We start from the raw sequence: 24,658 nt of genomic DNA, 5'->3' as shown, positions 1-24,658 counted from the left end.
CAACCCCATCAACCCTGCTCTTATGATCTTTTGTTGGGCAACCAAAGGCCATGATCACATCTCAGTCGATGGCTATGATCATCTTGACTCCATCTATTAACTTTTCCAGAAGTCTAGAACAAAATTGATTTCCCTCAATTAATTTGATTTAATTAACCACTTTTCCTAAGTTATACTTAGGAAATATTTAATTATTTGCTAATTAATCTAATTGAGGTGTTTCTAAGGCTTTTCTATCGAAACCTTTTCTGTGTTTGGAGAGCTCGTGTTCCTTAACCTCTTAGACACCATAGAGACTAGAACACCTGTCTGTTGCTACCAAACACTAACAGGAGCAAATGGATGGTCAAAAAAAGGAAGTCAGCAAGGTTTGCAATAGGGTTATTGTATTTTGTTGATTTGTCTGTTCATTTAAGCTTTGTCGATTTCTGGTTTGATGCAAAACAAGGTAAGTATGAGTGGAAGAAAGCACTCATTGCTCTTACAACGGAGCTAGACTTATCTAGGTTAGTTCTAACCATAGTGATAAATATGGCTATTGGATTAGCAGGATGAATGTAAAGATTGGCATATGTAAAAGTCAACTAAAAGAGGTGCAATTTGCAGGTAAGACAAATCTTGTGGATGTGACTCTATACATGTTATTGCAAGTTCTAGATACCTGGTTCAGAAGTTCCAGTGAAACTGTTGTGAGATTCAGACTACAGAACAAAAGAAGTTGAGTTGTAATTGGTTTCAGACTAAAATACAACAGCATTTCTAGGAAACTCTCAGTCTATAAAGTTTTGCTTATGTCTATGTCAATGATAGCCTAGAGGTTCCACAGTCATGAAGCAGGTGTCTCAGAAAACCTGCACTAACATTTCTATCTTTCCACTCAAATTAACATAAAAGCTGGCATTCAACATATATGAAATTGATGCACACATGGTATGCACGACACTGGACTGCCATTTTTCTGGAGAGCAATGATGTATATATGCGCTTCTACAATGGTTTTACTACTGTTTTCATAAATGTATTTTTCCTGTCCTCTCTGCTGGTATCCAGGAATTTTAAACTCAAGATTCAATCTAAACTCAATCATATTTTACAAAGACCAACCCCAAAACTCGCAAACCTAATCCTGCACTTTGAGTTCCATTGACTTTTAATTGGTTTTCATTATAGAACTTGCTTTTACAGTTTGATCCAATAAATTTCTGTCTTTTTGTTAAGGTGGCTCCTAAAACTAGTGTTATAGCCATAATAGTTGGAACAGAAAATTGATCTTGATTCTTTATAATTTTAGTGGTTTATCACAATAACAAGAGATTGTAGTAGTTATTTTTTGATTTTCATCTATAAATTACTATGAGGTTCTTTCTTCCTAATTATATTGGTTGTTACTGCAGGGAACTGTTGTCCTAATTTTTCAACCAGCAGAGGAAGCAGGTGCTGGAGCAAAAAGAATGATAAAAGATGGGGCATTAGAGAATGTGGAATCCATCTTTGGAATGCATTTGTCTTCTCGCCATCCAACTGGTGCTGTTTTGTCCAAGCCTGGCCCTTTGACAGCAGGATGTGGTTTCTTCAAGGCAGTGATAACTGGGAAGGGAGGACATGCAGCGAGTCCACAACATGCAATTGATCCTATTGTAGCAGCTTCTGCTTCTATTGTCAGCCTACAGCAGCTTATTTCCCGGGAAACTAACCCTTTGGAATCACAGGTATCTTACATGAATGATGAAACTTGCAGCTAGATAAGTGGAAAACCAAAAGTAGAAAAGCTGAGTGCAACTTAAATGGAGAAAAAGAAATTGTCACCATATTCTCTTTGGTTTGATTTAAATCTCTATCTTCATGTCTACGGACTGCACAATACCATTGGTGAATGTACATGTTGAGAAATCATATTCTATCTACAAGTCTTTTTGATTCCCTCCCTATAGGGTTATTGGCATCCTCTCCTTGTTGTCCAACCATCTCCCCGTTTCTATCTACATGTCTCCTTGACTCCCTACAAGGTTCTTCGCTGTCCTCTCTTGTTTACAACCTCCTCACTACCACTTCTCAGATGAGGGCCTAAACTTGATTTCACCCTTCCATAGCCTAAGCCAAATTGAGCTGCCTCCCTCTTGGTCTCTGCCTTTGCCAGTCTACTTAGTCAGAGAGGAAATCTCCCTCTTCTGGTCATTCTGTTTTGTATGTGGTTTGAGATCCTACATAGAGACCAGGTCTGCTGCCAAGCTCAACATTTGCTTATCAATGACCTTTTGCTAATACTTATAAGCCTAATCCTCAGTGGCAAGGATTGTCATTGTTTTTGACTTGCTGCAATCTCCTCAGAATGCTGGAACACTAGACTTTTGGACCCCTTGCCCCATTTGAGTCAAAAAATCATGTTAAGAAAAGCCAATAACAAATCAGAACGAGAAACCAGCACATTATCAGTGTACACTTGAATGGTTCTTGTGTTTTCTAATCATCCTCGTTGTCTCCTAATCAACTTGAAATCCCAGGGACATAGTCTTGGCTGAGATAATTGGATATCTCTTCTTTCAAGACGATTCACCTCATTCAGTTCAAAAGGAAACAAGTGATCACATACATATTGCTACACATCTTTACATAGACATGTACTTTCTCAGTCTGGTTGCTGTCACAAATACGACTAGCATCTTTCCTCATCAAACTCCAAAGCCGTCAATGGCAGTAAAATGTTGAATTTTGATTTCACTCAATGATGTAGGTATATACTATAGAGTAATAATAATAAAATAAAATAATGAGAAAAAATGTATGCATATAAATAAGAGATAGGATATGATGATTTCATGAACATTCACAAATGACCAAATTGTTAATAAATAGAACAAGCAAGACAAGAACTTGGCAGAAAAGGCTTTAGGCCATCCTCAACACTTTATTCATTGGATGTTATCATTTTATAGTACATGTATATAACCACATATAGATCTAGATCTCATTGACAATTCAATGGATAATGGCAACACCTCATTAGTAAATAACGATGACAACACCTCACTAGTGTGATCTTGAACATTGTGATTATCTGACGACTCACAGTATAACATTACCCTCCTCAATCACAAGTTTGAATAATTATACCAGTAAAAAATTGCATAAACTAATATCATATTCAATCTTCAATCCGAAACTTCTGAACTAACTTTCGATGAAGAAATGCCTAAAAAACTGCCAAATCTGGATGCTGAATGGTTTAATCTAAAACTAACTTTGAAAGAGAGTAGTCTTTTTGGGAGTGAACAGCTGCCATGTTTGAACATTCCCTTGGTATTTGGTGAACAAATAGGATCACCATGCTGCTATCAGTGAATAAATAGGATCACTGAAGTTCTCTTTGAGTTTAGACACAACTAGTCGACAATCAACATCCCAATAAATAGTCGAAGAACAGAGAATTCTAGATTCCATGCTATATCTTTGCAAATATGTCGATTTCATGAAGTTGAATGAATTGAATTTTAGATGTAATGTTGAGGATATCAGTTGATATGTTGGAATTTCCAAATTTTGATTGAATCTTGATTGATAGAATTTTGAAACTCAAAGTCTGACTAGCATCATTGATATTTCTCTTTTTCAGTTCAAATTGAGAAGCATGTGGAAGTAATCCAAGCTTGGGCTTTTGGATTCTTCTATTCTTCAATTGTTCGTCACTGTATTTGGTAGTTTTATCGGTTGACAACTAACCATTTTGACTTGATTAATGTGGTGCTTTTGATTGACCACTAACCATTTTTATTTCATCAATGTACTCACCACCTTGAGTGCAAGAGAGTACTTTTCTTTTTAACTCATGTTTCAATCCAAAAGATATGTAGAATTGGGCCCCAATTATTATTATCTGGAATAACTGCTTGAAAGCCTTTTGCTTTTGTGGTTTCTCTATGCAAATGTGTATTTACTTGTGTTGGAACTAGACAAAAAGACATATGCAACAAAGTCTATTTACTTGTGTTGGAACTAGACAAAAAGACATACACAACTTTTTGACTTGTTGATTCCATCGCCAAGAACTTATCCAACCTCGACTGGCCGCCATCGAAATATGTGAAAACCTCCGCCTCCTGAAAATGCTATAATAGGACCTTTAGGTGCTCGACCATAAGCCCCCCCACCCAATAAGTAAATTGAGGGAAAGATGTGAAAACTCCTGAATTTTTTTTTAGCTTTCTTCCTTCTTTTTGCATTTATCTGAATGATGATTTGTCTTCCTGCAATGAAGACAAGTATGGAGATCAAAACATAGCTTCATATGGCCAACTCAACGACAATATTGGCAATCAAGTTTTTTCTCAATATGTTTATCATCAACTGAATTATTAACCACATTAACTTTGCATTGATTTCTGAAGTTGTGAAGTTCTCATCAAGAAATCTTGTACGCATGAACTGAACTGGATTGGAGTAATCTAGGATACGAAAGCTGTTGCCTTTTTCATATCATAAGCCATGATGAATCGTGTTGAATTGCAATTCTTTCCAAGGTTTGATAATCATCTTGGAAAGATCATTTGGATGCGCTTCATAAATATTTTCTTTGATAACTTCAAATCACATTTATTGCTATTGCTAACACTCTGTGCTTCTAGTTGCAATAAAAAACATTTTTTCATCAATTCACTGTATGATTCCATTTCATGACTAGTTAAGGAATCATCGGCTAAACCTTTTGTTTCCTTTGTATCAACCATCAGGTTATGTCTATGACAAGTAACATGCCAAAAGATCTGGTGATGTGCTCATTCAATGATCTTTCTTGCTCCCTTATGATTTGCTGCATTATCAATGATTAATACAATCACATTAGAAGGACCAAAGTCTTTAATGGATTTCAATAGGAGCTCTGAAATGTTTTGATAAAATGTAGTGATTGATGAGGAGTCGTGTTGCAAGAAACATCGCAAAACTAGCTGAAACACCAAAAACATTTACAAATGTTCATTTCTAGCATTTATATAATCACCAGATACAATGGACAACCCATTATTTGCCTGCTTATCTATAAATTGTAATAGAGCTCTTTGGGTTTTTGTTCTTTTCCTTTTTAATTACATAGTTCTAGCTTTCTCATTCTTAGGGATCTTGGATCCTTGCAGGGTTTTGTTAATGGTTTGACTTTGAATCATATTATGCCAATAGTGGTATCAAAGAACATTAAATGGTATACCACATGCATACAAAAACTGCACCACTTTTGCATCTGCTTCATTCCTACCATCAACATCAAAGAGATCTGCTATTGTTCTTCTAGATCAACTCTAGGTTCCATTGGCATGAGGGGATGCAAATGTTGCAACCATAAATCTAGATGATGTGTTAGATTTAACCTTTTGATTTGTACCATGCATTCTTTGTGCATCTAACTCTAACTTGATGTGTTTGGTGTCCTTGTACAAAACCTGTTTGAGTTGGTGATACTAATAAGGGAAGAAGCGGTTTCAATCTATTAATGATTACCATAGTAATGATTTTATAAAGCATGTTGCACAAAGCAATTGGTTTAAATCCATCTGGGCTATCAGAGCGACCTACTTTGGGGACTAATGCTAGGAACATAGCATTGAGTGTTGGGTGCAAAGATCCCGGTCTTCTTGATTCTTCAGCTACCTCCTGAATTTATTTGCCAAAAAACCCCCAACTTTCCTGGAAGAAATCTGTCGTGAAGCCATCTAGACTAGCTGCCTTATTCTTAGGCATGTTCATGACCACCAGTTCAACCTCAGACATAGTTATTGGTCTCATTAGTGTGATTTTTTTCTCCCTACTGATCACTCTTGGTATATGTTGGATCACTGTATTGATACCTCCATGTCTTTCTGAGTTATCCTCCAACAGAAGATCCTTATAATAATGCACCAGTTCGTATTCTATATACTGATGTTGTAACTTTCTGAGTCCTTCCTTGTCGATTATGGAAAAAATTCTATTGTTATGGCAACGCTGGATCATTACATTATGAAAGAATTTTGAGTTATGTTCTCCCTCCTTGAGCCATTGTATCTTGGACTTCTACTTCCAAAGAGACTCTTCTTGGTGCCTTCGTTGCTCCAATTTCTGAAGAGTTTGGGCCTCTTGTACTACCAATTCTTAAGTTCTACTTACTTGAATAATTATAAGTTGGATGTTCATCTTTTGATTTTCCAACTCCCTTTTATCTTCAAAATTTTTCCCAAAAACAGTCCTATTCCAAAGTTTGATTTTTTGCTTCAGCGCCTTCAAGTTAAGTTGAAATGTGTGTATTTTATTGGTACCCCTCAAGTTCAACTCCTTCCACCAGCGGGCTAGAAAATCTACAAAACCTTCTGATTGAAGCCAAAAGCTTTCAAAATGAAAGGGACGATTTTGTGGGGCTTCTTTGAGATCAATGTCTAATCGAATAGGCCAGTGATTTGATCCCATCCAAGGTAAAATGGAAACTTCAATAAAGAGATATTTTTGTAAAATGTCCTCTGATAACAAAAACCGATCCAAGTGGCAGGCTATCTGGTTGTTACCTCCGCGATGGTTGTTCCAGGTAAACACCCCATTATTGGCTGGAATATCTACAAGGTGCAGGTGGTCTATAACGCCATCAAATTCAAGAGCCACCTTTCTTTTCCTTTAATGAGCGTATAATATTGAAATTTATTCCCACCATCCATAAGGAGTTACCTATCAGTTGTTTTATATTCTTTAAGTGCTGCAAAAAGAGTTTCTTATCTCTCATCCCTGGGGGGTCATAGACCGTCGAAAGAAACACAAATTCTTTCGTGCCTACATACCTAAACCTGCATGTGAGAAAGTGAGTAGAATCCATCCAATCATGGAAGACGACCTCATTAGGGTTCCACCAGATGGCTAAACCTCCTGTATTAACTAGAGCATCTAAAGAGACACATTCACTGATCTGAAATTAAAGATGAAGGTTTCATGAGTTGTTTTGCAAGCTAGTTTATGTCTTTTAAGCAATGGATCGTGATTGCAAAAGCACACAAACTAAAGTAAATTTTTCAGATTTTTAACTGTTAAAATAGACAATAAGTAGCATGAAAACATAGCAAATTGATGACGGAGTTCACCCTTCCTAGGCTACGTCTCCGAGTCCAACTTCCAATGGTGGCCATCTTTATTATATGCTCAAATGTTCAAATACATCAACATACATGTCTCAAATTGCAAAAATAACATTGCCTTTGCGTCCAGAATGCGAAAAAACCCTTGTGTAGGCTCTTCTTGAGCTCAAAAAGGTTGAAAAATGGCCAAGATAGGCCTCCTTCTCCAAACTGCCTATAAACAACTCTACAAAACTCGCCCTTTGCAAAAACTTTGCAACAAAATGGTTGTTGGCGTATTGGTAAAGCATTTTGTTTGAAACTCGGAGGTCTCGGGTTCGATCCACATTCTTCGGGGTGTTTGGTGTTGTTTTGTTTAAACAATAAATAATTTTTTTATGGGCGAAGCCCCTCCGTTGAAACCTTCGCTTCTTCCCTGGTCATGTGGCAATACCTATGATCGAGGGGCGTGGGCCATAGGCCACGCGCATCCCTGGCTCCGTTCTCGGTCTTGTGGTAGTCAATGAAACTTGGGCCTGGGGCACGGAGTGCCACACACATCCCTGGCTCCGCTCTAGGTCTCGTGGTAGTCAATGAAACCTAGGCCTAGGGCGCGGAGTGCCACGCGCCCCCCCCCTCCAACTTTCTCACCGGTGGTCACGTAGTGGTAATATAACTTGGGCCCGACTTGACCCTCTCCCCCAACCGCAGAACCATTAAACTTTAAATAAAAGTGGGTGACCATAGTTAATAAGAATCACCTGTGGCCCAACAGTTGGGTGCTCGTTTTGCTGGTTGAAGGTCCCATGTTCAATTTTGTCGAAGGCTTGCCAGTCCGTTAACAAAATTTTGGCCTCATTCAGAGTGCCACATGGCTCCCTGAGATTGGGCCATGTGTCACTCCATGATTGGCCCATCCCTTAAAGCCTTCAACCAATAATGATGCACCAAGTGTCCACATATAATTGGTCCACGCATCAACTGTTGATTGGCTCCCATAATGGCCGGTCAACAGATGATGTTAGTGTGAAGTCATCATACAGATTGCCACATGGCATTCATACACTGCGTGGTCAACCTTGCAAGTTGACTTTTTAGTTGTTTGCCAAACACTTAAGAACATGATAACTTCCTCATACAGTGTTGAATTGAGGTGATTCAAGCATTGTTGGAATCATAATGACGAGATCTACGATTTAGCGTTGGTTTCGGGAGATTTTGAACTCTTTCATTTTTTAGCATTTTTTTAATCCCCTGGATCATTCCTCCCCACTGGAAGCTTTTGGACCACCAAAAGTCTGTTTTTACTCAACAAGTAAGTGAGGGTACAACTCCCCTACTCTCTCGATCTCTATCCGCCTTGCTTTGCTTAGATTGGTACCTTTGAGCCCCACTCGAAGATACTCCACATTGATTTTGCATGAAGTCCTTTTCTTGTGTTAAGAATTGAGTCTTCTTGCAACTCACTTAAATATTCAGGAGAAAAATATTCTATAAATGGAATCTGAACATTCTCTTCTTGATCATCAATCATAGGAGGCTCATACAATCTCAAGTTTTCCACATTCACAATAGAATAAATTTGCATATAAGGTGGCAAATCTAATCAGAAAGTGTTGTTACCAATCTTTTCCAAGATTTTGAAAGGACCATATCTGATTGGCTTGAGATTTTTACCTTCACCTTGTAGTCTTTCCTTGCTGATGTATAATCAAACTTGATCTCCCACTTGGAAATCATGATCAACCCGATGCTTATCATGTCTTGCTTTGTACTTGGCTTGGATTTTCTCTAGTTGTTCTTATACCCTTTGATGCACTAGCTGAATTTGTTCAATGAAATGCTTGGATTTGTCCACATCACTATGTCCATCTATTGCAATATCTTTACCAAAGATGAAATCCAAAGGAGACTTTGACAAATAGTCCAAACAAGTTTCAAATGTAGATACTTATGTAGATGAATGATTGACACAATTGTAGGCATGTTGGTGTTAATTTCTGGTAGCATCGGATGTGCTCTAAGTCTCAAAATTTGCAGGGAGGCTTGGACACATGTATTCCACAATACCCAGAAATCATTTTGGGAAATTTCACCCAGAGACAATTTTATTAAAATAATTAATTATTTTTAATGGGGCCCTAGGTCTAGACTTAAGAAATTAAAATAATTAAAGGGTATTAATTTAACTGTGGGTGAAACTTCTAGAAGAAGATGAAGATCGAGTCGAAATGATCTGAGCCACTGATTAGAATCTAATATGGGTCGTTGGTTCTCAACTAGAGAATTATAAGAAGGATTTTGATGGGCATTTGGAAGACACACCAGGCAGATACTCAGTTACCTGAGTAAAATCGATTTTCTCACTGGTAAAAGTTCGGCAAGAGGAAATCGATTCAGAGGGAGAGTTGCAGGTGATGAGGAGAGAGAGGGTAGCAGCATCAGTCGGGAGTGCAAGAGCAAAAGACACAAAGCAGAGAAGGGATAGCGTAGAGGCTATGACACAGAGGGACAACGCAGAGGCTGACACTAGGACTATGCAGTCCTCAGGCAGAAGCTGACGTAGTGAGACACAAAGGGGGCAATAGGTCCTCTCCTAGATCAGAATCTCATCAGGAAGTGTGAGAAAATTGTCAGTAAATTTCTCACAGAGATTCCTCTTCTATTCTGCTGGTTGTGTCTTGTACATGAGATTTTTGCTGAAGATTAATAAAGAAACCCTCATCTGCTACACTGGTTTTCCCGCATTGGGTTTTTCCGGGGACAATTGTCCACAAATAACTGTCATTGTGATTATACTTGTGCTAGTATTTTTCCTTGCATTTACTTTCCGCAATATTTTAATTGTGAAGGCTGTAGTAGAATTTATTTTGATATTTGTCATAGAAACACTGTGAATAACTTATTTCTGAATTAATAAGTAGAAGAAATAATATTAGTCACTGTAGTTGGATTTCTATCTAGAAATTTTCACATGGTATCAGAGCACAGATCGTAAGCAGAAGAGCTCAGAAGCAGAGAGGAAAAGGATTTCGAAATTACTACAGAGGCAACAATTCAAAACCCTAGAGGCAGCGCAGTTCGAAGGCCAAGGAGGACGAAGTTTTGAGGAGAAATCGATTTCTCTGAGTGAGTCGACAGAGAAATTCGATCTCCAAATCGAAGCTTACCAGAGGCAGAAGGGAGTAACATAATTTTCCTTGCACAACAGATCTTCAGTTGGGACGCAGGTATTTCGCAGCAGTTGCTGGGGCAGAAAAGCGTCAGAAATCGATAGGAAAATAGCACAAAGAAGGATGGAAAATCAAGATGTCTCTGGATTATCTTCTAGATTAGAAGAAGAATTCGCATGCTTGGCAAGTTCAACATCAGCAGATGTTTGGTACATTGATAGTGGGGCTTCAGCCCATATGACTAGAGTACGAGAATATTTCTTGAGCTATCAAGAAGAGCAAATGGACTTCCAGATTACTATGGAAAACATAATGAAGTGTACTCTAGTAGGGAGAGGCACCATAGCATTTCAGACAGAAGAAAGAACCAACATTCGAGCCACTAATGTTTTGCATGTGCTCGGGATACGATGTATACTTCATTGGAAAGAAAGTATATGTCAGACATCCAAGATGGAAGAAGAAGAGACAAATTGGAGCTCAAAGCAACAAACTGTATAGGTTGTAGTTCGAGTCTCCAATGGCACTAATAGGAAACAATCTTAATGGTTAAAAGGAACTAAATGAGCTATGGCATAGACGAATGGGACACTTACACCATGGAGCACTGAGGATGCTTAGAGAGACTGTTATAGGAGTTCCAGTTCTTAGTATTGAGCATGATGATATATGCAGAGGATGTGTACTAGGGAAGTACGCTAAATCAACTTTTTCCAGGAGAAAACAGAGCAGGGGGTGTATTGGGATTGATACACTCAGATATCTGTGGTCTAATGTCCACAAGAGCTCTTAGTGGTGCCAAATACTTTGTCACCTTTATTGATGGTCACTCTAGAAAAACTTGGATCTATTTCTAAAAGACCAAGGATGAGGTCTTTGATCACTTAAGAGAGTTTAAGGCTCTTGTTGAGAACATGACATGGAAAAAGATAAAGGTATTGCATTCAGATAATGGTGGAGAATATACGGACAAAGACTTCACAAATTTCTGCACAAAAGAAGCCATCAAAAGAGAAGGGACAACTCCATATAATCTAGAGTAGAATGGAGTAGTAGAGCGTAAGAATAGAACTATTGTTGGGGTGGCAAAGGCTATGTTGTATGATCAGGATTTGCCTAGATTCTTATGGGTAGAAGCTTGCAACACAACAGTGTATATCTAGAATAGAACTCCTCATAGAGCTTTGGGGAAGAAAACACCCGAAGGTGTCTTCACAGGGAAGAAGCCGGAAGTTATTCATCTCAGAATATTCGAAAGTGTGGCATATTGTCACATTCCAGACGAGAAGCGTAGTAAACTGGATTAGACTACAGAAAAGGGGTACCTCGTAGGATATAGCGAGACCTCGAAGGCATACATAATCTACATTCCTAGCAGCAGGAAGATTGTAGTAAGACGGGATGCGAAGTTCATGGAGGATAAAGTTTTCAAGAAATCCTAAGAGATGCCAGTGGAAGATCAGTCAGTAGATATTCCTTTAGTCCAGCCGCAACAAGGGCAACAAGGAAGACAAGCAAGAGGACATACACCTGAAGCTAGTACAGTGATCAGTACCATTGTTTCCTCAGAAGAAGGAAATCCAAGTAGTTCTCAGCAAGTGGAACAACAGGAACAGGAGGGAGATTTGATCGAGCCTCCCACCACCAGTGGCAGAACCAGTAGAGAAGTACGATAGACATTGAGGGACACAGAGGAGTTTGTCAGAGCTCCTAGAACCGAGAAGAGGCAGCGTAGACAGCCTGATAGGTACCAAGCCTTGGTAGCACAGGTTGAAGAACCCTCTAGCTTTCAGGAAGTCGTACAACACCAAGTATGGGTGGATGCCATGGTAGAAGAGTATAGTTCTATCATGACGAATGATGTCTGGGAAGTGGTACCTAGGCCAAAGGATAAATCAGTTGTAGGATCAAGATGGATCTACAAGATCAAGTATGCTGCAGATGGCAGTATAGAGAAGTACAAGGCTAGGTTTGTAGCAAAGGGGTACACACAAAAAGAAAGAATAGACTATGAAGAGATCTTCACCCCAGTAGCCATATATACCTCTATCAGATTCGTTATATCCCTAACAACTCAAATGGGATGGGAGATTCACCAGATGGATGTCAAGACAACATTCTTGAATGGGGTGATAGAAGAAGAGGTGTATATAGAACAACTCGAAGGCTTCGAAACTCATGAGAAGAGAACTCATGTATGTAGGTTAAATAAAGCCCTGTATGGGCTCAAGAAGGCACCTAGAGCATGGTATGGTCGGATTGATAGTTACTTGCAGCAGTTGGGATTCATAAAGAGTGATGTTGATCTCAATCTCTACTATCTAATGGTGGAGAATGAGCCACTTATTTTGGTATTATATGTGGATGACTTGTTTCTAATAGGGTCATCTAGGCTCATAAAAGTCTGCAAGAAGAATCTTGAAGCAGTGTTTGACATGAAGGATATCGGGTTGATGCATTACTTTCTAGGGTTGGAAGTGTGGCAGAAGGATGGGGAGATCTTCCTTGGACAAGGAAGACATGCTACAAAGATTTTGAAGAGATTCAGAATGCAAGATTTTCCTCCCATGGCTATGCCCATGATCACCAACTGGAAGAAAATAGATGCATCAAGAGACAAGGAGGCGGACCTTACCTTGTACAAACAACTCATTGGGTCTCTAATGTATCTAGTCAACACTAGGCTAGACATTTGCTTTGCTCTCAACACCCTTAGTCAGTTCATGGTGGAATCGAACAGGGTGCATTGGGCAGTAGTTGGGCACATTCTTAGATATGTGCATGGAACAATCAGATATGGGTTGAAATACACCAAAGAAGATGACATCAGATTGAATGGATTCACAAATGCCGATTGGGCAGGTAGTTCAATATACCGAAAAAGTACCTTCGGGTATTGCTTCAGTGTTGGATCATGAATGATCTCTTGGTGCAGTAGGAAGCAAAAGTTAGTAGCTCTAAGCTCAGCAGAAGCAGAATATATGGCAGCCAACACAACTACGTGCGAAGCTATATGGCTTAGAAAACTGCTTGTGAGTTTGTTTAGGAAAAGGATGGAGGCAACCAATATTTTCTGTGATAATCAGAGTTGTATTAAACTCTCTGAGAATCCAGTATTTCATGATCGGTCGAAACACATTGATATCAGATGTCACTTTATCAAAGACTGTGTTCAGCGTGGGGCAGTACAGTTGCAGTATGTCTCCACAGGAAATCAGGTAGCAGATGTACTCACAAAATCTCTAGGAAGAACTAAGTTCATCTAGTTTAGGGAGCATATAGGTATGGTAGAGAATCCATTTCAGTAGCAGAAACAGATGGTTTCTCAGTTGCAGTGGCAGAAAGTTGCAGTACAGATGCAGTGTTGGCAGTGGCAGGGTTAGCGGTAGTACGTATGCAACATTTTCACAGTAGTTGGTGGGCAATGATGTTAGACATCAACAGGGCAAAGGGAGATGTTACAGAACAGGGTGATGCCTCAACAGGATGCATTTCTAGATCACATTCATCAGAAGCGCAGAGGGAGATGTTACAGAACAGGGTGATGCCTCAGCAGGATGCATTTTTGTTAGCGTCGGGTGTGCTCTAGGTCTCAAAATTTGCAGGGAGGCTTGGACACATGTATTCCACAATACCCAGAAACCGTTTTGGGAAATTCCACCCGGAGATAGTTTTATTGAAATAATTAATTATTTTTAATGGGACCCTAAGTCTAAACTTAGGAAATTAAAATAATTAAAGGGTACTAATCTAACTATGGGTGAAACTTCTAGAAGAAGACGAAGATCGAGTCCAAATGATCTGAGCCATTGATTAGAATCTAATTTAGGTCATTGGTTCTCAATTGGAGGATTATAAGAAGGACTTCAATGGGCATTTGGAAGACATACCAGGCAGATACTCAGTTACTCGAGTAAAATCGATTTTCTCACTGGTCGAAGTTCGGCGAGAGGAAATTGATTCAGAGGGAGAGTTGCAGGTGAGGAAGAGAGAGAGGGTAGTAGCATCAATTGAGAGTGCAAGAGAAGAGAAGGGACATCACAGAGGTTGTGACGCAGAGGGACAACGCAGAGTCTGATGTTGGTACTGCGCAGTCCTCACACAGTGAGATGCAGAGGGGGCAACAGGTCCTCTCCAGGATCAAAATCTCGTCAGGAAGTGTGAGAGAACTGTCAGTAAATTTCTCACAAATATTCCTCTTCTATTCTGCTGGTTGTATCTTGTACATGATATTTTTGCTGAAGATTAATAAAGAAACCCTCATTTGTTGCACCGATTTTCCCACATTGGGTTTTTCCAGGGACAATTGTCCAAAAATAACTGTGTCATTATGATTATACTTGTGCTAGTATTTTTCCTTGCATTTACTTTCCACATTATTTTTAATTATGAACGCTGCAGTAGAATTTATTTCGATATTTGCTATAGAAACACTGTGAATAACTTATTTCTGAATTAATAAGTAGAAGAAATAATAACGGTCACTGCAGGTGGATTTCTATCTAGAAATTTTCACAGTTGGATGTAATGCAAATGTTCGTCCCAAATTTTAGGATTCTTACCACAACATCCTCGAAGGAGATGCACTACTGTTCTGTTTACTACTTCTATCTGAATGTCGGTTTGTGGATGAAATGTTGTGCTCTTCTTCAACTTTGTGTTCATGAGTTCCCATAAAATTGACCAAAACTTTACGATAAATTGAGAATATCGATTAGAAATAATCGAAGTAGGTAGCCCAAAATAAACCCATACATTTTGGAAGAACAACTTTGCGGTCTGTTCAGCTGTAACTTATTTCTTACATGGCATCAACACATACATTTTGCTAAAACGATCGACTACAACATATAAATAATCGTGGCCTTTCCTAGAAATTGTAGCCCCCCAACAAAATCCATAGAATAATATCCCAAGGATGAGAAGGGATAGGAAATGGAGTGTACAAACCCAATTTCCTATTGCTTGGCTTGCTAGTAGTGCACATAGAACATCCTTTTACATATCTTGATACAGTTTCATTCATGCGAGGCCAATAACAATACCTCTGTAACTGAGCACTACACCAAAGTGACCAACAATAAGAGAAGTGTGGGCTTCCCTTACGACATTGACTCTTTCACCCTGTGGAACACATAACTCGCCAAGATGAAATAACTTGTTATGAACATGATAATCCAAATCTTCAACATGATTTCCTTGACTCAAAGTTGCATAAACATCTTTAAAATCTTTATCTTGAGCATATTGTTCAATATAACTTTCATGTTTGATTGAGTTATGCTTAAGAATAATAAATGCATTAACAATAGACCTTGATAATATATTTGCAACTTTGTTGTATATAACTTTCTTATACCTGATTACCAAATGAAATTGTTGCAGGAATCCCATCCATCTGAAATGTCTAGCTTGTTGTAGCTTGGTTTGTGATTGTAAATATTGCAAAGGTTGATGGTTTGTATGAATAATTGTTTCTTTACCCATCTAATATTGTTTCCATTTTTTCACATTGGACCAAAGCATACAACTCTTTATCATAAGTTGGATAGTTAATTATTGTATTGGAAAATGTTTCAAAATGATAACATATTGGCTTACCATGTTGCATCAAAATTGCTCCCATAGCATATTCACTTGCATCGGTTTGAACTTCAAATGGCTACCTAAGATCTGGAAGTGTTAGAACTGGTGTTGTATTGATTTTCTCTTTCAAAGTTTTTTTGTTGCTTGCCTCCCCACTGAAAGACCTGCTTCACACTTGTCAAAGCATGTAATGGTGTTGTAATGAATGAGAAGTTAGCAATAAATTTTCTCCAATATTGGGTTGCTCCCAAAAAACTCCTAACTTCTGTTACATTGTTGGGTTTTGACCAATTCATAATAACATCAACTTTGGAGAGAAAAATCTTCAATTCACCCCCTCCTACAATATGATCCAAATAAACCAAAGAGGTTTTCCCAAATTCACATTTAGACGTCTTCAAATAAAACTTTTCATTTTCTAAGACATCTAGAACTTGTTTTACATATTTGACATGCTCTTCACGAGTCTTGCTGAAAATCAAGATTATCATTCAAGTAGACTATGACAAAATCATCAAGGAATGGTCACAATACATCATTCATAACTCTCATGAATGTGGTAGGTGCATTGCAAATCCCAAACGACATAACTAACCATTCAAACAAATTTTTTTTGTCTTGAAAGCAGTGTTCCAAATATCATCTTTAGCAATCCTTATATGATGATAACCACTTCTCAAATCTAACTTAGTAATATAAAAAACTTCCCTTAACTGATCTAGCAAGTCATCAATGCGAGGAAGAGGATAGCGATTCTTTACTGTGATCTTGTTCAAAGCTCAAAAATCCACACACATGCGCCATGTGCCATCTTTTTTTGGAACCAAAGCAATAGGAGACCCACAAGGAGATGTGGTAGGTTTTATGACCCCTTTGTCAAGCAGTGCTTGACTTTGCTTCTTAATTTTCGCATTCTCCAAAACTGACATTCTATACATGCCAATATTCGGAAGTCGTGCATCTTGCTGCAATTGAATCTCATGTTGGATTCCTCTTTTTGGAGGTAAACCTTCAGGTTCCTGAAATATCTTGTCATAAGTGTTAACAACTTCAACCAATTGATGCTTGAGTTTAGAATTGCATCGCTTGAAAGCTTCACATTCAACAGTATCTTTAGCTTTAATAATCAACAACACAAAATTCTTACTAGCATTTACAAGCCTTTTCATCTGATCGACATTAACAAGAGATAAGTTCATCTTCTTGCGATGTGCTCTAACAATATACTCAACTCTATCTTTAAAAATATGATATTTTTTCTCATGACGATAGAATATGACTTTTCAGTCATATAAGTATGGACTCCCTAAAACAATCCTGCAAATATCAAGTGGTACAACATCAAGCTCTACCTCATCTATAAAATTAGCAGTGATGACAAATTTGAGTTTGCATTTTCTTGTCACTTGTAATTTGCGTCATCACATACCCAACCCAAAGGTTAATGTTTTGTATGAGGTGTAGTTTCTAAATTAAGTTTTTTGACAATTGCTTCAGAGATGAGATTGAATTGAGATCCACTATCAAATAATATATCAACCTTTGTATGTTTTGTAATGACACTGATATGGAAAAGCTCACTTCTTTCTTTATCATTTTGAGATTCAATAGGCTTACTAGAAGAACTAGTACTTGCATTAGAAGCTATACATTTCATTCCCATGGTCGTGATTTTGGTTTCATCACCTGAATCAAATGCTAGATCTTGTTGAGTTGTAGCAATAGTCTTTTGATTCCCCTTGTTATTAAATTTCTTTGGTCTCAATTCTGGATGTAATTTCCAACATTGGTCTTCATCATGGCCATCTTTTGAATAATGTTTACAAGTAAGTTTATCTCCCTCTTTCTTGACAGTAGCATTCTTCTTTCCTTTGCCTTTAAACTTCCCCTTTCCTTTGTCTCCATATTTAAAAGGTTTCTTGCTGGACTCTTAAGGAACATTCTTGCCTCTTGATTCTAAATGAGTTTCCTGAACACATACTTCATCTAGATTGGTGGGATTAAACATAAGTATAGTATGTCTTAAATAACTATGTAACCACCTATATACTTAAGGAGAGTATCTTGTGAAATCAAATCAACGCTCAAGATTAAAGTTCTTCTTCTAAATTCTTGTGTGTAACTTCAGACACACCTACCTTTAACTTGTCTAAAATTTTGCCAATCTATAATTGCTTTTTGCATGTAAGCTAATGGATTAAATTGTCTTCTTAATTCATCTATATAATAATTCCAAGAAGAGATAATTTTACCACTTTTCTTCAAATCTTCTTGAGTTTTGGCCTCCCACTAGATGAGAGCTGCACCTTCCGAGCAAAGAGAAGCAAGTTGGATCTTTGTTTATGTAAAGAAAAAAGACTTAGAAAAAAATTAAATCAAAGGAAAAAATAATGAAAGGGGAAGTGTGCAGAGGTCAAAGTAGTAAAGGCTCCATCTCACAAGGCTTTGCAAATGAATGAAGACCCCTAGCCATTGTCTAATCGGCTAGTTGGACTAGAATTACACTCTCAACATCATATATGACTTTGGAGATTAATTCATATGTTACCCTTATATCCTCTTTCATAAAAATAATATCATCCACCTACTTTAATTTAAAGGATTTGGGAAATACCTTATGTTCTAGCCTAAATACATGTAATGCGGGGGAGTTATTCCCTTTGGTTAGTTTCTTTTAAAGTAATTTGGTAACATCAGCTAAGATATTTGTGTTAATTTATCTTATCTTTATTAACATCTAACTACTAGATAAAGTTGGATGTAATATTAAAGATTTGGAACTATGCATTGACAATCATATCAACTAACACAAATAATTTCATGGTGCTTCATCTCCAAAATGTCTACATCAACATTTATATGATATTTTTTAGAGAATTATTTGTAGATGTAGAAGATTTTGCTAGCACATACATGAGGGATATTTCCTTTATCTGTGTTCACATTTGGGAAAAATATTTAATGTAAACTTGAATTAGGTGGTCAAATGGGCACAATTAGTTTCAAATATTTGGTTCTAGAAGTTCTTGAGAAATGCTTTGACCACTTTATTATTTTAAAAGATCTTCTAGAAAGGAGGCACAACTATTTTCTCTATTTATTTATTTATTATTGACCTTATCTGTGGACAAAAGTTAATTGGACAACCCCTTGTATTTCCCCATTGTTTTCAAGAGCAAATGGAATTGTAATTGATGGATTAAAAGCCTCCTTATCCTAACAAAAATAGACACTCCACGTCTGTTGATTTTCTTAGTACAATAGAAACAAGCATAATATTTCTAAAAACTGATAATTACTTTTGATCTTGTTTTACTTTTATTCCAATATATTATTTAGTAATTATACTTTAGAAATTCAAACATAAAGAACAATAGAACAATAGAGATCAAAATGCACAAAGAAGAGACAAGATTTACCCTGGCAAAACTCACCAAGGGGAAAAACACAACAACCTTTTCAATAGAGAAATTCTTCTATTCAACAAGAGACACGCCTAGACCTATGGTCAAACCTGGTCTTCCCCTCCAAGTCAAGTCTCCCAATTTGATCCAAAAGTTCATGCTACTTGATCTAACAGAGAAATTTCGGCCCTCTTACAGTTGCCAATTGCCCCAGAATTTTGGCCCCTGCAGCTGCCCAGAATTTTGCCCCCTGCAACAGAATGCCCAAAAAAACTTCGAACCAAGAGAGAGAGAGAGAGAGAGTATATCCACACATGTGATTTGATGAGAAAGAGAGAGAGAGAGTATATCCACACATGTGAGTTGATGAGAAAGAGAGAGAGCCAATTTGCCTTCTTCTTCTTCCTATTCGTCCTTCTTGTCCTTCGCTTGCTTGCCTAGAAATTGTCTTGTGAGAGGGATGTGAATTGCCCAACTGGAGGAGGTTGAACAACCTTTATATAATGGACGATATTGGTTGAATGGATGTGTCTTCTACCAGAGTTGAGTTGACTTGGAGGGAGGCTGACTTGACAACTTTTGGAGCCAAAAATTATAATTCAAAAATTCAAATTTTCTTCTTTTTAAAAGTTGCAATGAGACTTTGGCTCAAATTATTTTTTCTTTTGACTCTAACATTTAAAATATGCTTTAAAATAATAAATACAAGTACATCAAGTGACCAACTATACATTATGACCGACCATAGTTACAAATGCAACACTCCCTCTTAACGAGGGAGATATTCATAATCACTATCATAGGTGTTCTAAAGTTGACAAATTTCTCTAAGGAAAAGTTTATCTCTGGGGTGGTACCAAACCCATGGCAATATCATCAGCATATCAGGATGCACTTCTTCAAAGTGATTAGTCCCCATGGCCTCTCCTTAGGCCAAAATACTGAGACCTCAACTAACTAGCACTCACTCACCCTTCCTGGTGAGAACTCTGGTCTAAGACGTCACTCAACCTCTCCTTGTTGGTGATTTGGTCTAGATGCTGAAATGATTTCACTACACCTTTTCGGTGTGCGATTAGGTGCAGGACCTCACTCAACCCCTCTTGTTTATGATCGGGTCAAGATGTTGAAGGACCTTACTACACCCTTCTGTTGACGGTGCTGGACCCGCCAACATGTCAGGGGATCTCCCTGGTAAGAAGTCCCAATTAGACCTCAGACCGTTTGGTGTAGGAGTCCCAGCAGTGGGTCGTACGGTAATGCCTTGACCACGATTTCGCACAGAGGCAAGTAAGATAACTCTATTGGTAGCAAGGGTGTGACAGCTGCAGTAAGACAAGGAAGGTGCATGAGAGGTTCTAACACACTGAGGGTGAGGTGAGTGCGCCCCTTGGAAACTTGTAATAGTACTTGGCTTGGAAGGGAACACACAAGCGAAGATGCATCACAAGCTGGAAAGCAAGTTAGCGAGCAATCCAAAGTGATGGTTAAACCAACAACACATTTCAGAAATATTCATACATACTTATACAAAATAGTCCATACATGCATGCGTAAGCAAACAATACATATATCATTTAGAGTAAACAAGATAACATAGAATACAATACAACATGTTGATTTGTGGTAGCATCGGATGTGCTCTAGCCACGAAATTTGGTGGAGAGGTTGGGGTACATGAGATCTCCAATACCCAGAAAGGGTTTGGGCAGATTCTAAACAGTTCAGAATATATTAAAATAATTAATATTTTTAATGGAGTCCCTAAGTTTAAACTTAGGGAAATTAAAATATTAATGTGGATTAATATAAAACTATGTTAGAATGGTCCAAAAGACATGGATCAAGCCAGATCTAATCTTAGCCATTGATTAGGGACTTAATCTTGGCCGTTGATATGTCAACGAGAAAAGTATAAGAGGAGGCTTGAGGGTCACTTGGAGAACACACCAGATGATCAGTCATTCTATTATCTAGAGCGGGGTTTGCTAAGAGAGATAGAATCAATGATCAGAGTTGCAGCTGAGGGGCATTGAGTACAAAGAGATAGAGAGGCAACGATAGTGCCGGGAGAGCAGCACAGGGGCCAGAGAGTGATGCAGTAGCAGCCAGCGCTCACGTAGGGCCAAGCAGAGGCAGTCGGGAGTTGCGCAGTGCTTCAGAGAGGCCAACGTTGCTGACACAGAGGGCCAGAAGGCTAACACAGACCCATTCAGGGTGATGCAGGGCCAGCGCTGGGAAGAGAGAGGCTGATGTAGTCCAGAAAGGCTGACACTAGGGTTTCTAGGGTATATTGGAGTTGAGGAGCTGCCGGAGGGTTTATCCGGGGTTTCAGCCGGGAAATTTGTCTCGGACTGAGAGGTACTACTTTCAAGGGCATTCTCTGTTGGGTAAGCCGGATTTGGCACCCAGATTGTACTCTGAAATTGCTTAATAAGAAAACCCTCAAATAGCTGCACCAATTTTCCCACATTGGGTTTTTCCGGGGCCATTGGTACAAAAATAACGGTGTCATTTGGTGTGATTGTTTCTGTTTCCTCCAGTTGATGATCTGTAATATGTTGAGCATGCACTAGTGTTTATTTTCAGTATTTACATTGTAAATAACTTGTTAAGTAATGGAACAAGTAGGTAGGAATAAATCAGTAAAGTGCATGGATGGTTTCTAACTGGTAGACTTAGAAACTTCAACATGGTATCGAAGCGTGGTTGCAGATCACAGGAGAATTGAGGACACCATCCGAGTAGAGCAATAGCAGCAGAAAACAGTTGTCTTGAGTGACAGGCGCTGTTTCTAGTAGAGCATCAACAAGGGAAGGGTGATGCAGTGCTTGCGTCATCAAGGGTGAGCCAGGAAGAGGCAGCGCAAAGGATAAGGGAGGCAAAGGGAGATTCACGCAGAGCCACGCAGAAGCTAGGAGGGCTGACACAATTGGCTGAGGAGGTTGGGTTGCTGGTGCCGGGATTGCGCAGAGCCTAGGAGCTCTCACCTTCAGGTTTCTAGGGTTTAGAAGTTTATGGGAACATTATAGAGTGGAGTTGGTGAGGTAGTGTAGTCAGAATAGTACCGGACAGGGCAAGGCTAAGAGGAGGGAGTTGCTACTGAGGGTTTCTAGCTGAGAAATCTGGATTAGTGGTGCGTTTGCACAGACGATCAGAGTAGGGGGCATCTCGACATCGACAAAAGGATTTTCAGGAGGGAAATCAAGACTCAGAGGGAGTCACATCAAGAACTTCCAGGGGGGAAGTAGAAGAGCATCATGGCACTACACAGAGTAAGAGACTAGGAAAGGCTAGACGGAGCATCAAACTTCACAGTCTGGAAGGCCAGAATCTTATCCGTACTTGACAGAAATCGTGTCAAGCACTTCGCCTTGAAGACGATAGCTATCCCAGTCGACCCAGCTGAGAACGACAAGTACGAGGAGGCAATGGCAAGGGCCAAGAGCATCATCCTTGACGGGGTCAAGGACCATGTAGTACCACACATTGCCGAGAAGGAAACGACAAATGAGATGTGGGAGGCCCTAAAGAAATTGTACTAGCATACTTTTGTGTAGAGAAGAATGTTACTAGAAAATCAGTTGAGGTCATATCAGATGAAGGAGGGAGAAGCGATTGACACCTTCCTCGGAGGATTGAATGAGATCTGAGATCAGTTGACTGCTATAAAAGTCACGCCAAATCAGGAATTGATGGTGAGGACAGCCCTGAATGCTGTCTCAGAAGACTAGGAGGTATTTGTCCAGAGTATATTGGGCAGAGGGACACTTCCACCTTAGGATGAGATGTGGCCGACTCTTCACCAAGAAGAGATCAAACAATAGTCAAAGGTGGGAAGCAGTGGTAAGGGGATCAGAGTCAAGCAAGAGGAGGAGGATGTTGCCCTAGCATCTGAGGGAAAGAAAGAAAAACGGAAGAAGAAGGATCTCTCCAAGATCAAGTGCTTCCACTGTGGTGAGCTAGGTCATTATGCGACCCAATGTCCAAGGAAGAAGAGTAAGGGAGAGTCTTCCGAGACTAAGGCAACACCAGCAAGGGCAAAGAAGGAAGTGTTGATAGATGATGAATGTGCCATGAGTGCACATGCACCACTTTAGTGGAAGTGGGGAGACATCGAGCTATAGTCAGGTGGACTACAGGCAATGAGGGGAAGGATCCTCGAGGTACCCAGCCTCTTGGATTAGACCTTGCTACAGGAGCCCCGAAGAGGAGTAGCAGCACTGGCTGAGTCGGGTAGAGATAGATGTGGATGAAGCGACAGAGAGAGCTACAGTGTAGGAGTCCCGAGACAGCGCAAGGCTAGCAGGCTGTAGTAGTATGAGAGGCATGGGAGTGTTGCACCAATGTAGGATGGCATAGAGAGGTGTGCAACGATGCAAGATGTAGGGAGTTGTTGCAGCAACGTAGAGGTCAGAGTGGGAGCACTTGTCAGCGGCAGAGGGAGCTTCAGCATTAGGAGTGTCACGCCCCTACACCTGCGGTAGTCTTCCAACCGCTTGTAGCAAGGTGCGGCACCACCGAATGCGTTCTTTTCACCAATACTAACATTCGTGGACTACGCCTACTTTCACATTAACATACTTAGCTTGTGTTTCGCAACTAAGTAAAAGCAATTATCCTTTATACTTAATGAAGCCCATACTCATTCATTATCATCATGCAATTAAACCGAGAACAACAATTGCAACAAGTATAAAGGGGAGGGGCAACTCCCCGTAATGTGAGTCTGCCCGACAATTTTATTGAGAATATCAGTTTCTTCAATAATACAACCAGCAAGTATACTTGGCAAAACTCCAAGTCTATACTTAGAATATTTTACAACCAAGGCATAGAACAACCTTTTACATTCATGTGCACCCTTGCACAAAGAGGAGCGCTCACCCGAGCCACTTATCCTCTCTACCAAGTCCTGCACATACAACCCGAACCTCGGCACACTTGCCTACACTCCAACCAGCATAAGAAAGTCCAAATCTGCACTTAGATAACCTACGCATGAGGTATGCACAATCCTTATCTCTCTTGCGCAGCTTTACCTCTGCTCCTCTGCGTAGAAGTGATGATACGAAGGTTCGATGATGAAATGAACCTTAAACTCCATTAATATATACCAACATCAACGTGGGATTACATGGGGTGTGCAGCCCCATGGCCAACCCCACAACCACCCATAATAAATGCTCATACGCATTATTAACATGTCGGCTTTCATATTTTTAACATCGCATATAAATGCCTTCCTCCAACACTTAGTCGCATTAAGTGTCGCACATATATCGTCGCATTTCTGTCGTATGTAACGTCGCACCCATGTCGCATTACCGTCGCACTTCGTGGTTCAACGCGCCCACCCGTGCGCCCGCGCGCCCGTCGACTCGCCCGACGCCCAACCGCGCCCGCGCTCGGGTAGAACTCGAGGACCTTACAT

The 24,658-nt window shown here is 39.4% G+C and overlaps 1 protein-coding gene across 2 annotated transcripts in view; it reads left to right on the top strand.

The window, feature by feature from the left end:
* The window catches only part of LOC149157027 (IAA-amino acid hydrolase ILR1-like 1), a 201,078-nt gene that overhangs the window by 128,207 nt on the left and 48,213 nt on the right, over window positions 1-24,658 (top strand). For both annotated transcript variants that reach the window (XM_089438998.1, XM_089438997.1), the window contains one exon: window positions 1,395-1,709. In XM_089438998.1, the coding sequence (XP_089295124.1) occupies window positions 1,395-1,709 (315 nt within the window). The remainder of the gene's footprint in view (window positions 1-1,394; window positions 1,710-24,658) is intronic.

The sequence above is a fragment of the Pinus tabuliformis genome, chromosome 9 (genome assembly GCF_031772625.1).
Source record: "Pinus tabuliformis cultivar Carrire ecotype Pingquan chromosome 9, CPIR1, whole genome shotgun sequence".
NCBI lineage: Eukaryota > Viridiplantae > Streptophyta > Pinopsida > Pinales > Pinaceae > Pinus > Pinus tabuliformis.
This window is presented reverse-complemented; position numbering and strand designations above follow the sequence as displayed.